The 11,979-nt window shown below is 44.6% G+C and overlaps 1 protein-coding gene across 2 annotated transcripts in view; it reads right to left on the bottom strand.

Moving 5' to 3' along the window:
* Window positions 1-512: 512 nt before the first annotated feature.
* LOC144111460 (regulator of G-protein signaling loco-like) overlaps window positions 513-11,979 on the bottom strand; it is a 76,176-nt gene continuing 64,709 nt past the window's right edge. Inside the window, exons 14-16 of one of the 2 annotated variants that reach the window (XR_013310053.1) lie at window positions 10,152-10,281; window positions 5,122-5,621; window positions 513-4,701 (exon numbers count right to left, since the gene is read on the bottom strand). Coding sequence is in view for 1 of the 2 variants with exons in the window: in XM_077644778.1 (XP_077500904.1) it covers window positions 5,365-5,621; window positions 10,152-10,281 (387 nt within the window). In the remaining variant the exon portion in view is untranslated. Of the gene's footprint in view, window positions 5,622-10,151; window positions 10,282-11,979 lie in introns of both variants that reach the window. The other variant, XM_077644778.1, reaches the window with a different exon arrangement.

Raw genomic sequence — 11,979 nt, 5'->3', positions numbered from 1 at the left:
TTGAGCATCGAGTATTGTTAAAATACACGATCCACTAAATATGTATTTTCGATTCCGACACTTTCATTTTTGGCAAGCAATACCTAATACCGATACACAAAATGTATCGCAAGACAGTATCCAAGATGCATGTATATCTTCGATACTTCCCATGCCTGCTTGACACTTTGACAATGTAATTCTGAAACACCCATATGCTTGGAATTTTTCTAAAGAATCAGCACTGCATATCTTAAAAGCTTTTTGTGTTCCTACAAAGTTCGATGCAAGAAGGCTTGGCAGTGATAGTATTCTCCCGGCCTGTCGAACAGCACAGCTGACCATTTGGGACCTGGCCAAAGTATCTAGGCCTAGTAGAACAGCACTTGTGACTCCATATGCATTTGCAATGGATTTAGCCCCTTTAACACCCAATATGTGTCATACTTCATTTATCTCATGTTAGCCATAATCGGCGTGTCCACAAATAGTCAAATCAAGGACAGTAAAGGAAGCAATCGAACTCTTGTAAGTTGTAGAAGAATCCTCTTTAATAGCAACTTAAATATTTCCCTCATTGTACACACAAAAGGCTGTATATGTACACAAAAAAATAAAAACATTGTAAATGCAATGCATGCTGAATTGCTGGTATTCAGACTTGGCACCAACTGCTGATTGCAAGAAATGAAACTTGCTACGCAGCACAAAAACTGGCAGAGAATAACTGTTGTGTGAGGTGATGCATTAGGAAAGCATATGTTGCTTAGTAAGTTAATCCTGGGAAGCATGCAACATTGCTAGTTACACTGGCACTCATAAGTTTGCAAAACATGGCCAAGTTGTGTTAAACAATGGAATGAACCAATAGACAACACATCAATCGAAAGAATGCAAGTTACTCTCAAAATGCTACCTTTCCTGCCTTATGATGAAAATGAGTCCAGGCTTCTTGTTGCACTATAAGAAATTTAAAAAATAAGATGCACCCAGCAATTCCAAGAGACTTTGCACAGAGCACACTTTTTTGTTTGTGTGAACTTTGTTCCACAGCCTACACATTACTTCAGAGAATTCAGCAAAGCAGAAAACATTAACATCATCTCGTGCTAACTGATGCCACTCCTCACCCAGAACAGTCTTTAAATGCTGGATGAAGAGTGCTCAAAGATTTTTAGTGAATTCCCCTAGCTGATTTGAGGCAGGGTAACAAATGCATGCAAGAGCATCTGAATCTGGCAATGAGCCAATCCTAATTTGATAAGCAAAAAGCAAATGTGCTTTGGCAGACAGCCCGACAGAGGTTGTTATAACTAGTTATGGAAGTTGGACCCAGCCTCTGCCCACCACATTTTCGTTTTCAGAAGCACTTTATGACGATTTGTCGTGTAATGTACATATTTCACAGGGCCTTAAGGCTAATGACAACCCCAGAATGCGTATACTACATCCGCATACCTCCTCTCCCGAATAGTGCACCATGGCATTGATGCAGCTGGTGGTTCTTGTCCATTTACAAGGCTGTTCAGGAAACACTCTTTAACAAACATTTTGCAGGCACACGTCTTGTCATCACTGCGCCTACTCTTGAATTATGTCAAGTGCTATCCAAATTAAAAAGCATAGCTGTTACTCAAATGACACTACTTCAGCAATACAAACAATGATAAAAGTTATTTGATGTCTCAAAACAGTTCTGAGATGTTCCAGCCTCTACTGAAAGAATGCCAGTAGGAATGAAGAAAGAGTGCCCCACCATGCAGAAAGGAAAGATGCTCCAAACTGACCAGTTGAAATAAGTTTGTGGCTGATTGGAGAGACGGGCGACCCACTTCTTTTGCTTCCAGGTTGGAATGTTTGTGACATGACACATAGTGCATTTTGGACAGTTATCATGACTTGGGGACAACATCTTGGTTGGACTTGGGTGTGGTTTACAGTAAAGGTGCCGAGTACAAAGCAATTACTACGGCAATGTGCCATATGTTGCAAAAAAAAAAGCAAAAGCAATGCCCCTACCTTTTTGCAACAAGTGGTACCTGGCTGTTCCAGTCAAAAAACAGCGCTCAGCATTGCATGCACTGTTGCTGTGTACATTATATTAGACATGGCAAATCTGTAGGAAACAAATGTAATATTAGGACACTGGGCTAGCAAAACAATGCTATCTTTCTAACACTAAGAAAAAGTTTACCTCCACAAAATGAGGTGGTGCCTCTCGAGACAGGAAAAAAACAAACACAAACATACATACGCAGTAAGAGAAACGAACACTAAATGACAAGACTTTCCTGGTTCCAAGGTATATGCTATGTCTACCACAAATGGTAGAATGTTGACTATCAATTCTTTCAATGATGCTTTCAAGAACAGAAGAAGCAGACACCTATTGGCATGCCTACTTTCACAGCACCGTTTTTATATAATACATCTGTGGAGTACAAGGCACAAGCTGTGCTAACATCTGCTCCACAGCAAGGCTAACATCTACACACCTGCACAAAGAGGCACCATTGATGGAAAGCAAACATGAAAATGCTTTGTTACAGCAGAAATGCAAAAAATGGCACCAAAAGTGGTGCATGAACACCTGTGGCAATTAGTGACCCACTATGTTACATAAACATGGCAGTTCTTACAAATGCCACCTTTTTTTCCATCACCTAAAAGAAAGCCTTTAAATTCACAAACCAAAACAATGGAAAAAGAGCAGCATGACCTTATTAGGCACTTCTTGAGAAAACCAAGTTTTTTTAGATATGCAAACAAACATGCTCAGGAAAGTAAAACCTAAAATGAAACAATGGCTACAATAGACATCTATCAAAATTCTCACTAATCAATCGAACACTCTTTCTTGATGGCAAGTTTGAAAAATGAAAAGAGTGAAGAGATGTCCACAGAATGCTTTGCACAGAAAGCTGGCTATGGCTATGTCTGTGCCATGCAATGTTGTAATGCAGCATCGCAAGAGGTGCCTTACACGCTTAAAGGGGCTCTGAAATGCCGCCCGAGGAGAGCACATTAACTCAATCACTGCACTGTGTTGCCATGAAAACCAGAACCAAATAATACTCTTCTATGCGCACCAGACAACCCACAATCACGTGTCAAAGTTGGCGAGCCCTTCCCGGCGACTTTTTCATACTCGCACCCTCCTCCGTTCGCCGCATCTGCGTAGACAAGGTGAGAGGTGGCCACTGGTTAGATTCTTTCAGACGTCAGGCAGCTACCGTGGCCGCGGCCAATAAGCCGCTTAGCTCCGGCGGGTCGAGAAGCTCCGCTCCCAGAACGGGGTCGGTGAAGGAGTACCTACCTTCCAGCGTGCAAAAAGTGACGAGAGGAGACAGAAAGGCACAAAGACGCTGAAGTTCAAATTTTAACTCCAGATAACTCAGCTTCTACAAAGTGCATTTAAAAAATCCTTGCTGGACACTATTCGTGAAGCGGTGTGCTTCACTATCCCATGCATGCCGCAACTTTATTAGAGCCCCCTTCACAGCCCCTTTAACATCCTAAGCACGCATGGTGTTCACAAACAAAGTTCTAACAATAAAACATCCACACATTAGTTTCCTGAAAGCAGTACACAGATCAGAGTGGAGAAACTGCTCAGCCATGTGCTTATCTGTTCCTGACGCCAGTATCCCATTCAAGACTACTCAGCTGAAGCAATCAAGTACTGCAATACCAGTTTGCGTTTAGCAAAATCAATACAGTTCAACCTGGATGCAAATAACCTCCATGTAGTGAATTCCTCCATATTACGAAGTTTCTCTATTCTACAATGCTACCCCCATTGAAGCCCATCTATTTCGGGACTCCATGTAAAGAAAGCACTGCGGCGGTTGACCTTGATATAACTCGCTACGCTATATATACACACAATCAGCTAGTGCGAGTTACCTGAAATTTGGCCAAATCACGCATGACAATAAAAAACGAACTGGCATTAGAGGAACTTCTATGACTGCAACAAGCAACCACAGTTGATACAATGTGCCATGCTCAAGCGCCACCGGCAGTCTCCGCTGCTTTCACTTAGGAGTGTCGCACCAAGTGGCACTACGACAGTTCATTTTCAAAACCACCCTTACACAACGGAGCATAGCAAAGAAAACACAAGACAAGCAGTGTGCATACCATCACCGCCACGTGGTTGTATGCGATTCCGGCACCAATAGCCGTCGCTCATTGGGAGCGGGAGCGGAAGAGAGCACCGGCGATGTGAGGCGAAGAGTTTCCTAGGGCAGCGGTGGCGGACAGACCAACAACAAGGATATGCAGAAAGAGATAGGTGCCTCCATGGCTGCTCTAGTGCAATCGTGCATTCTCCTTTAGCTCAACCGTAGCGCATCTGACTCCATGCCACCTCAGCTCTCGCCACCCGACCCGTAGAAGCATTGTGGCGGCAGCTGCTGTCACAGTCGCAGCGTGATCGTGAAACATTTCTCAGCGTTTATGGCTTCGAGTCATGCGGGTTCACTGTGATCTATTTCAGGGTGACTACATCTACATTTATTTCATATTTTGGTTTCCACCCGCACTTCCTTTTCAGTGTCTTCACGCAAAAACTGCACGAAACGGAAGCCTGGATATACCGTAAAATCGCGGACTCTTCTCAATTTCTCAATTTCAATGCATTCAGGCTTAAGGGAGGGGGGAAGGGGGGAAGCTGGTCTTAGAAAAAAAATTTTATTCATTAAGTCCCATTTATGAAATCTTCAGGGAACATGTACTTTTGAGCACTGATTACATATATGAACTAAAACAAGCCCCTGTGCACTTACGTAATAAGTTATGCAACTCTTTGCCGAGAGCTTTCAAGATATCTTGCTGCAAGGAACATGCTAAAATGCATGCCATTGATTTCTTTTGACATCAAGGAATGCAATACGGGCAAATTATCATTTTGCTCATCACAGAAGTTGAGTTATAAGGTTTTGAAGTTGTCACTTCAGAAACGTGAAGAAAATTTGCATTGCTGTTTCTGAAGTGACTTCAGAACCCCATAACTGAAGCAAAAAGTTACATAACATATTACACATAAATGCATAAGGACTTGTTTGACATAAAATTAAATCACATATTTGGAACTGCCATGCAAAAATGCATGTTCCCTGAAGATTTCATAACTGTGACTTCATTAATAAACTTTTTTAAAGACCATATTTTCCTTAACTGTACCTCATGGTACAACACAAAGGTGTACTACAACACAAAGGTGTATGGCTGTCCGCTATCTGACTGTTAGCAGTCTAGTGCAATTTGCAGATAGCGCTTCTCAAAGCTAAAGTAAACTGCTGGAGTATGCAAGACCTTAGCAATGTTACAGTATCATCGTCACTGCCAAAGGACAAACCCAGCAGCAGAGTTAATGCAGCTTCACACGAAACTGATGTTGCAGTCATGGTTGGCTGGGGTAGCCTTGGTAGAGATGTGCACAAAGTCTCCATGCTCCAGAGGTTTTGCAGCTAGGTTTGGCTCATCATCATCCGAAAGGTAGCCCCCTTGGGGTCGAGAAGGGGGCCGTGGTGGGGGTCCTCGCTGCTTTGCCTTGGGGGGCAGTGGTGGAGGTGGAGACGGCGCAGCAGCATCCAGGTTTCGTACCAGCTCACGGCACACCCACAGGTCACGTGCATCTGCAAGAAGGCACCAAGGCGGCAGGAGAACCATGCCGCTTAACAAACATGCACACACACACACACACGACAGATCCAAACACCTTTAAACAAATATATATATCATAAAACAATTTGAAAAAACCGCTTTCTTCAAATTTGTTTTCCCAACTTCGTAAAATGGAAAACAGGAAGAAAGCACATTACATACAGCACGTAAACAAATGCTTTCTTTTTTTTTTCTGCTGCAACTTTTCCATGGCACAGGCATGACACAGGCATGCAGAACTTGCAGCATTCAATACCAGGCAATTTTAACAGGAGTGTTAAGGGGCTCATGAGGTCGAAAAGCAGACATCATTGTTGTTGCCACAGTCCAATACCTCTGTCACATAGACATTTCGAAGGCCCTTGAACTGACAGTCTTTCAACTCAAAGGCCATTGAGCGCTGCTAAACGGGCAGTTTCAATGGACATCGAGTCAATAGTCTATCGAGTCAATGAAGCAGCGCGGAACTCTATAGAGACTTCGAGGGCCTGGCCAAGCTGGCCAAGAGCTGGCCAAGGCTGCTAGCGTTGCTTTGAGCGGTGCCAATGGGCACTTTCGTGCACGATACGTTCACGGTATAAAAGCATGAACAAACATTATTATCCTAAACTTTAATGCAAGCAGTCTGTACAATAATTTAAAAATTGTATCCGTCTGGTTTAAAAGCTCATTAATTTCATACTCTCGATAGCAGAAGACAGAAATTCCGGCAGTATCAGTGTTGCCAGAGCACTGCAAAACTACGACAGCAAATCATACAAAATGCAATGTATTTTAAGGCAATGCAACTGGCCTTCAATAACAACTAAAAACCTCCTGTGACTCCAAATAGGTGTATTTTGGCATTTAGTATAGATTTATAAAATATTTTTGTTATTTGCACAAAATCGAAAGTAGCGATTGTGGTGCCACACAAGCTTATCATAAGACGCAAGAACCATTTCAATGGCCATTGAGATCTGCCATGTAGCAGTGACAGAACTCCTTAGAGTTCGATGGAGATTGAGAATTTCGAAGGCTCTCGATGCGATGGCCATTAAAACTGGCCGTGTGACAGGGGTACAGGGCTCCCGCTGCTGCCGTGGCTCCGTCGCATTGTTAGTGCGGGAAAAATCTTGCGTAAGCTTTCCACTTCTTGCGGAGGCCACGAGGAGAGTTGTGAGTGAGTGTGACATCATCGTTTGTCCTTGAGGAAGCGGAGTCGAACGTTTCCATTGCGCACGGAGCCCTCTAGGTGCAGTGCGGAATGATGCTGTCATGTGGATGGTATAAAGAGCAGGAGCTTGCAAGCTCCTGAAACACCCGTGTGACGGAGCCGGTAACGACTGTTAATGCAGGGCTTTCTTCTGAGTCTGTGCCTTCCCTGAATGCTGACGCGTCATCTACATCGACGGGTGCTCGACCACGAGGGAATGCTGTTGCATTTCACTATTAAGGTGCAGCTTAAACAAGGCTCCCAAGTTTTTTTACTGTGAATGAATTAATGTTTTCAGACACTGAGAGAGACTATACTATCATCCACTACCATCAGCATGCCAGGGATAAGCTGAAGCTGTGGTGAGCAAGCCAGTCCCATCACCATTATTGCTGGTCACATTGGCTATTGTCACACACAACACATATTGCGATATGCTTGTGAATTGCACCTCTAGCTCCTTGGAAAATACTTTGATAAAGCGCCATGCACTAGAGACAAAGCGGATTTTGTTAGTGTGCTGTCAGCCCTTTTGCTAGATAAAAATTGACAGGACAGTTAACACTGTAACAAAAGATTCAGCGACAGCCGTTACGGTATTTCTGTTTTACGATATGTTGACGTACAGAATATGAGAGCGACTTCATTACTGTACAGTTCTATAGCGTTCTTATTATTTTTCCGCTCATACTAATTTCTTGATTAGCTCCAGTCCGCCGCTCTCTGCGCGAAGCACTACTGATGACCCCCTCTACGGGTGGTGCGTTTCGCAGCAGCAGCCGCAGATGGGCCAGGTTATACTCTGCTCTCGCCACACCCATCCTCCTCCTTCTACAATAACCACATTCCGGACAGTTCCCGCAGTAACTGCACTATGGTTACACCTTCCTACGCTCCTCCTTCCACCGAAGCTCTCCTCCTCCCTCCAGGATAACAACCTCTGGGTGGTTCCCGTGGAAACCACCCATCAGTTGCACCTTCTTAGGCTCTCACCATACCCTCCTCCTTCCACGGTAACCATCCTCCAGTTTGGGTTTCCTCCACTCTCGTGACATCCTCCTTCCTGGATAACCACCGTCCTATTGGTTCCCATGGCAATGCATCCACCAGTTATTCTATGACTACTACAATTTTACAGCTACTACTGCTACAGCTGCTGCTGCTGCTGCTACTACTACTACTTGAGACCCAGGAATAGGCACTTAAGAGGTGTTGCTGTAAAAAAATCATACTTTCAACCAGGAAGACACCAAGGCATGTGCAATCAGATGTGAGATAAATGTGTTTCAATTTTTCTTCGTCATATCTTTGTTATCTTTCAGAGTTTCTTAAACCCTCTTTAATTTCTATGCACATCTTTCATGCCTGCGCTGTCCTTCCAATGTGTGCCACTTCAGTGCCGTTTTGTTATGTGATACAAAACAAGTCACAGAAAAAAATGAAGGCAAAAAAATCAATGAAAAAAAAATTGATTTTTTGATTTCATTACTGAAACTTAATATACAGTGTGAGGAGATAAACCATGCAGCAGCAAGTGTGGAGGACTGCTCCAAGCCATTTAAACATGGCATCAAAGTCCATGCCGCCTGGTATTTATAAATGGCAGATGCGAGCGTTTGTTCAGTACAACACTGTTACAACGAAAACTCCGCCACAATGAAGTATTTCCGATTCCCTGCCAGCAAGCCAAATAAAGCAATGCAATTATTTTCCCCCACTATAAACAATTTTCGGAGCGAGGTTCTGCTTCAACATAGCTTTTGAGAGTAACCAGCAATTTTTTTTCTTTTGCGCATCCAAATATGCCTTTTCCTTTCTTTTCTTTTTTGGTTTCACCAAAAACAGCTGCCAAAGTCAGTTTCCACTCTAAATGCATTGCTGGCATTCCCTGTGGAATCGGAATAATGTGCTGACATGTGTGCATAAAGATGCAATTTGGTGCACGGCTGCCTCGGTGGTTTTGTCGCCAGCTTGAACTCTGCGTTTGCAATCCACAGTTATTGGTGCGAGACGGCATTCGGCTGTTCCACTTTTTCACTTGCTTCACTGTCCAAGGCGTGACGAAAATCAATTGTATGTTCATATCAGTCTAAAGTTACTGTTTCTACAGTAGCAGGTAACGACGTTAGCCATTCTATGAAAAGCGGTGACTAGTTCCAAAGCTCTTTCGCTGCGCCTTCAATGTGGAGCACGTTAGGCCTAGTGACACCAAGCAAGCGGCATGGTACCGCCCCCTGCCATCGCCTGGCGTGCCAGCGGGTGGCATGTCATTACACGAAGCATGCCGCCGGCGTTGGTACACTAGCATTGATTTTGAGCCTCAAGCAAGCATCATGATAACATTATTTCAGGCACACCTGGTGCACATACTGCTGCGTAAACTGGTGGAGCAACAGTGGTTCTAGGCAGAGTCTCAATGAAGCGACATGTAGCAAGTATGTTCACACCACGCGTAGCAAAATGTCTTCAAATAATTGGAGCACCTGGATTTCTCCCACATACCAGGTGTCCAAAGCATCAATTTCGAGGTGCACAATGCAGTGATGTGCGCGCACGAGTGCACCTCGTCAACGCCAAAAGCTTGCATGGTTTCAGCAGGAAAAAAAAAAGAATTTTGACAGCCACTGTAGCGGGTGCGTTATTACGTGATAAGTCCATTGTTGGAGATTTCAGTTCTGTATTATCACACTGATTTCTAAACAATGAAAAACCAACAATGACAATGTTTATTTTCCATGCATAAACAAATACATGAGAGAGCTGCTGAAAAGAGCTTCCCAGGGGCAACTTGACTGGCCCGCTAGCCCAGTCGTTCTGACAGCAGTGGAGATAATACATGGAACAATGACACACAAAGCAGTGCATTATGTTTACTGAATTCTTTGTGTTTCGAAAACATTGCACGGTGGGCATGATATGGAGAAGATTCTGCAAGAACTGCGTGGAAAACTTGGCAGATACTATCTGCAACCCTTTCAGGGACTTGTGACGGTATCATGACTGCACAGAGCTGAAGGATGCGACAAAATTTCTAGTTTTCAAAAAACACCACCCACGTCTGCATGGTGCAGTCAGTGACAAACAGTTCACCAGGTAGTTTTCATAAAATGCAGGATGTCACATAAATCAAGACGCTATTATCAGTGATCCACAGGACAGAATGCCTGGAACATGTATAGTGACAGTTTCCGAGCAAGCCACTTGTAAATTTTGCTAATGAACATTGCTGACCACCTGTCAGCCAGTGCCATGTGGAAGTGCAACCTGTCAAGTGATTTCAGCAGCTGTGTGCAACCAGGATACTTACCATCTCTAGACCGTGGGCTGGTTTCCCTTTGACGCAGACGTTCAACCAGGGGACTCTTCTCGATGCCCGGCCGCAGTGCAGATGGTGGTAGGTACATGCCATGGCTCTTGCCACACTGTCGCAGTTCCACCTGTGCAAGGGTCCAACATGTACACTTCATTAGCACTTCTCTCCATCTCCTTTCTCTAGCAAATTAATCTTGTCAACCTTAAAACAACTCATATGCTCAACTTGCCAGCCACTACAAGCAAGAACTGGGAGGTTTCACGTTAGAATGAACAAAGGGTGGCTGGTTGACCTCTTAAATTCATTTGAAATTTTTATATATTGTTGCCTGATGACTGGAAAGAAGAGATCCACAATCACTTTTGACCCCCCTCCCCCTCAATTTTTTCGAAGCACCGGAAATTATTACCGACGAAGAGCTTGAGTTCTGCACTTAGGTGCTCTCCTGTTTTGGTCAACTTTGGTTATGAATTACAGAAAATGTATTAATAAATTGAGTAAATATATGCATGTTTTTATTTCTGCTCAGTTATTTTTGTATGCCTGGGAAGTATAGATTTTAGAGTACAGCTCTTCGCCCGTTAGTGTGTTGAGCTGGGTTGGCGTCGCCGCCGTCGGTGTAACCGAGCGAACGAGAGCGCCACTGCTCGCTCATAGATGGCGCCACAGTGGTGCGTGCCGCATGCGCTGCTGTCCACCGCCACTGCAAGCGTGGAGCTAGGGTGGCTAGCTCGGGAAGGGGAGGTGTGTCTGCAGCTAAACGACCTGCCCGAGGAGAGGATCAGTGCCACCAAGACGACGCTGCCGTTCACGCCGCCGAAACACAAGATCATCACTGCCACTGAGAAGACCCAGGAGCTCCCGGTGCCGGAGTAGAGGCTAGGCACCACCTTCCGAGAGGACCCTGGCGTTTGCGCCGCTGAAGCAGACAGAGCTGCATTCAAATTTTGCATTAGAGTATCGTAATCATCCCTAGAAGTTTTATAAAATTTGTCAAAGTCTGCCCAGGAAATGTTTCTGTTTACTTTGCAGGTCTTCATTTCCGTCAAACTACTGAAGTTCATATTATATGGCTTTTCGACAAAGAGATATGATCGTGCTAACTTCAAGAAAACACAGAACGATGGAAACTTCTGATGACAATAAAAAAAATTTTGATAGCTTTTAAACTTTGTTCATATATTCACCTCTATACCAGCTTTCAAAATCATTAAACATGTTGCATAATTTTGTTGCTCCAGTAGTTACAGCCTCTCCAATGAAACCCTTGCACGGGGATTAGCAAATGATGTAGATCCAACTACTTGCCTGCTACGCCTATAGAATGCAGGCAGGATTGGACCTCAGTTTCTTAGAAAAGGTCTGGAGCAGCGAAAATATGTCGGCGGCACCAAGGACGTCAATTCGAGACAATTTGGGTTCCAGAGCGGCCGTGACTGCAGGGATGCTGAGCAGGTGCGTGTGCACCCCAGACTCCTGTTTAAAGAGGCAACACATGAGAGTTCATTTTCGTGGCCTCAGGCAACCATGCAGGGTAGAGGAAACCGCTGAAAACTGGTCCTTTCCCTCCTGACATGGTTGCAACGAATGGGGTTAATGCACACCCGCCTGCCGCTGCCACAGGGCTCGGTACGCCGAAGAACCACTGGAAACGAGGCCTTTTGTGCTCGAAGTCCAGCACGACGTTCTTTTCGGTTGATGACGGTCATGTGATGCGGCCCAGCACGGTGGTTGCAGCCAGATGACAACCGGGTCCTCTCCGGGTGGTACACTGCGGCAGGCCTTGGGAGCAATCTTCATCACGTAGGCAGAGGGTGCCCCA

Source organism: Amblyomma americanum, chromosome 1 (genome assembly GCF_052857255.1).
Source record: "Amblyomma americanum isolate KBUSLIRL-KWMA chromosome 1, ASM5285725v1, whole genome shotgun sequence".
NCBI lineage: Eukaryota > Metazoa > Arthropoda > Arachnida > Ixodida > Ixodidae > Amblyomma > Amblyomma americanum.
The sequence above is the reverse complement of the archived record's forward strand: the minus strand, read 5'-3'. Positions and strand labels throughout refer to the sequence as shown.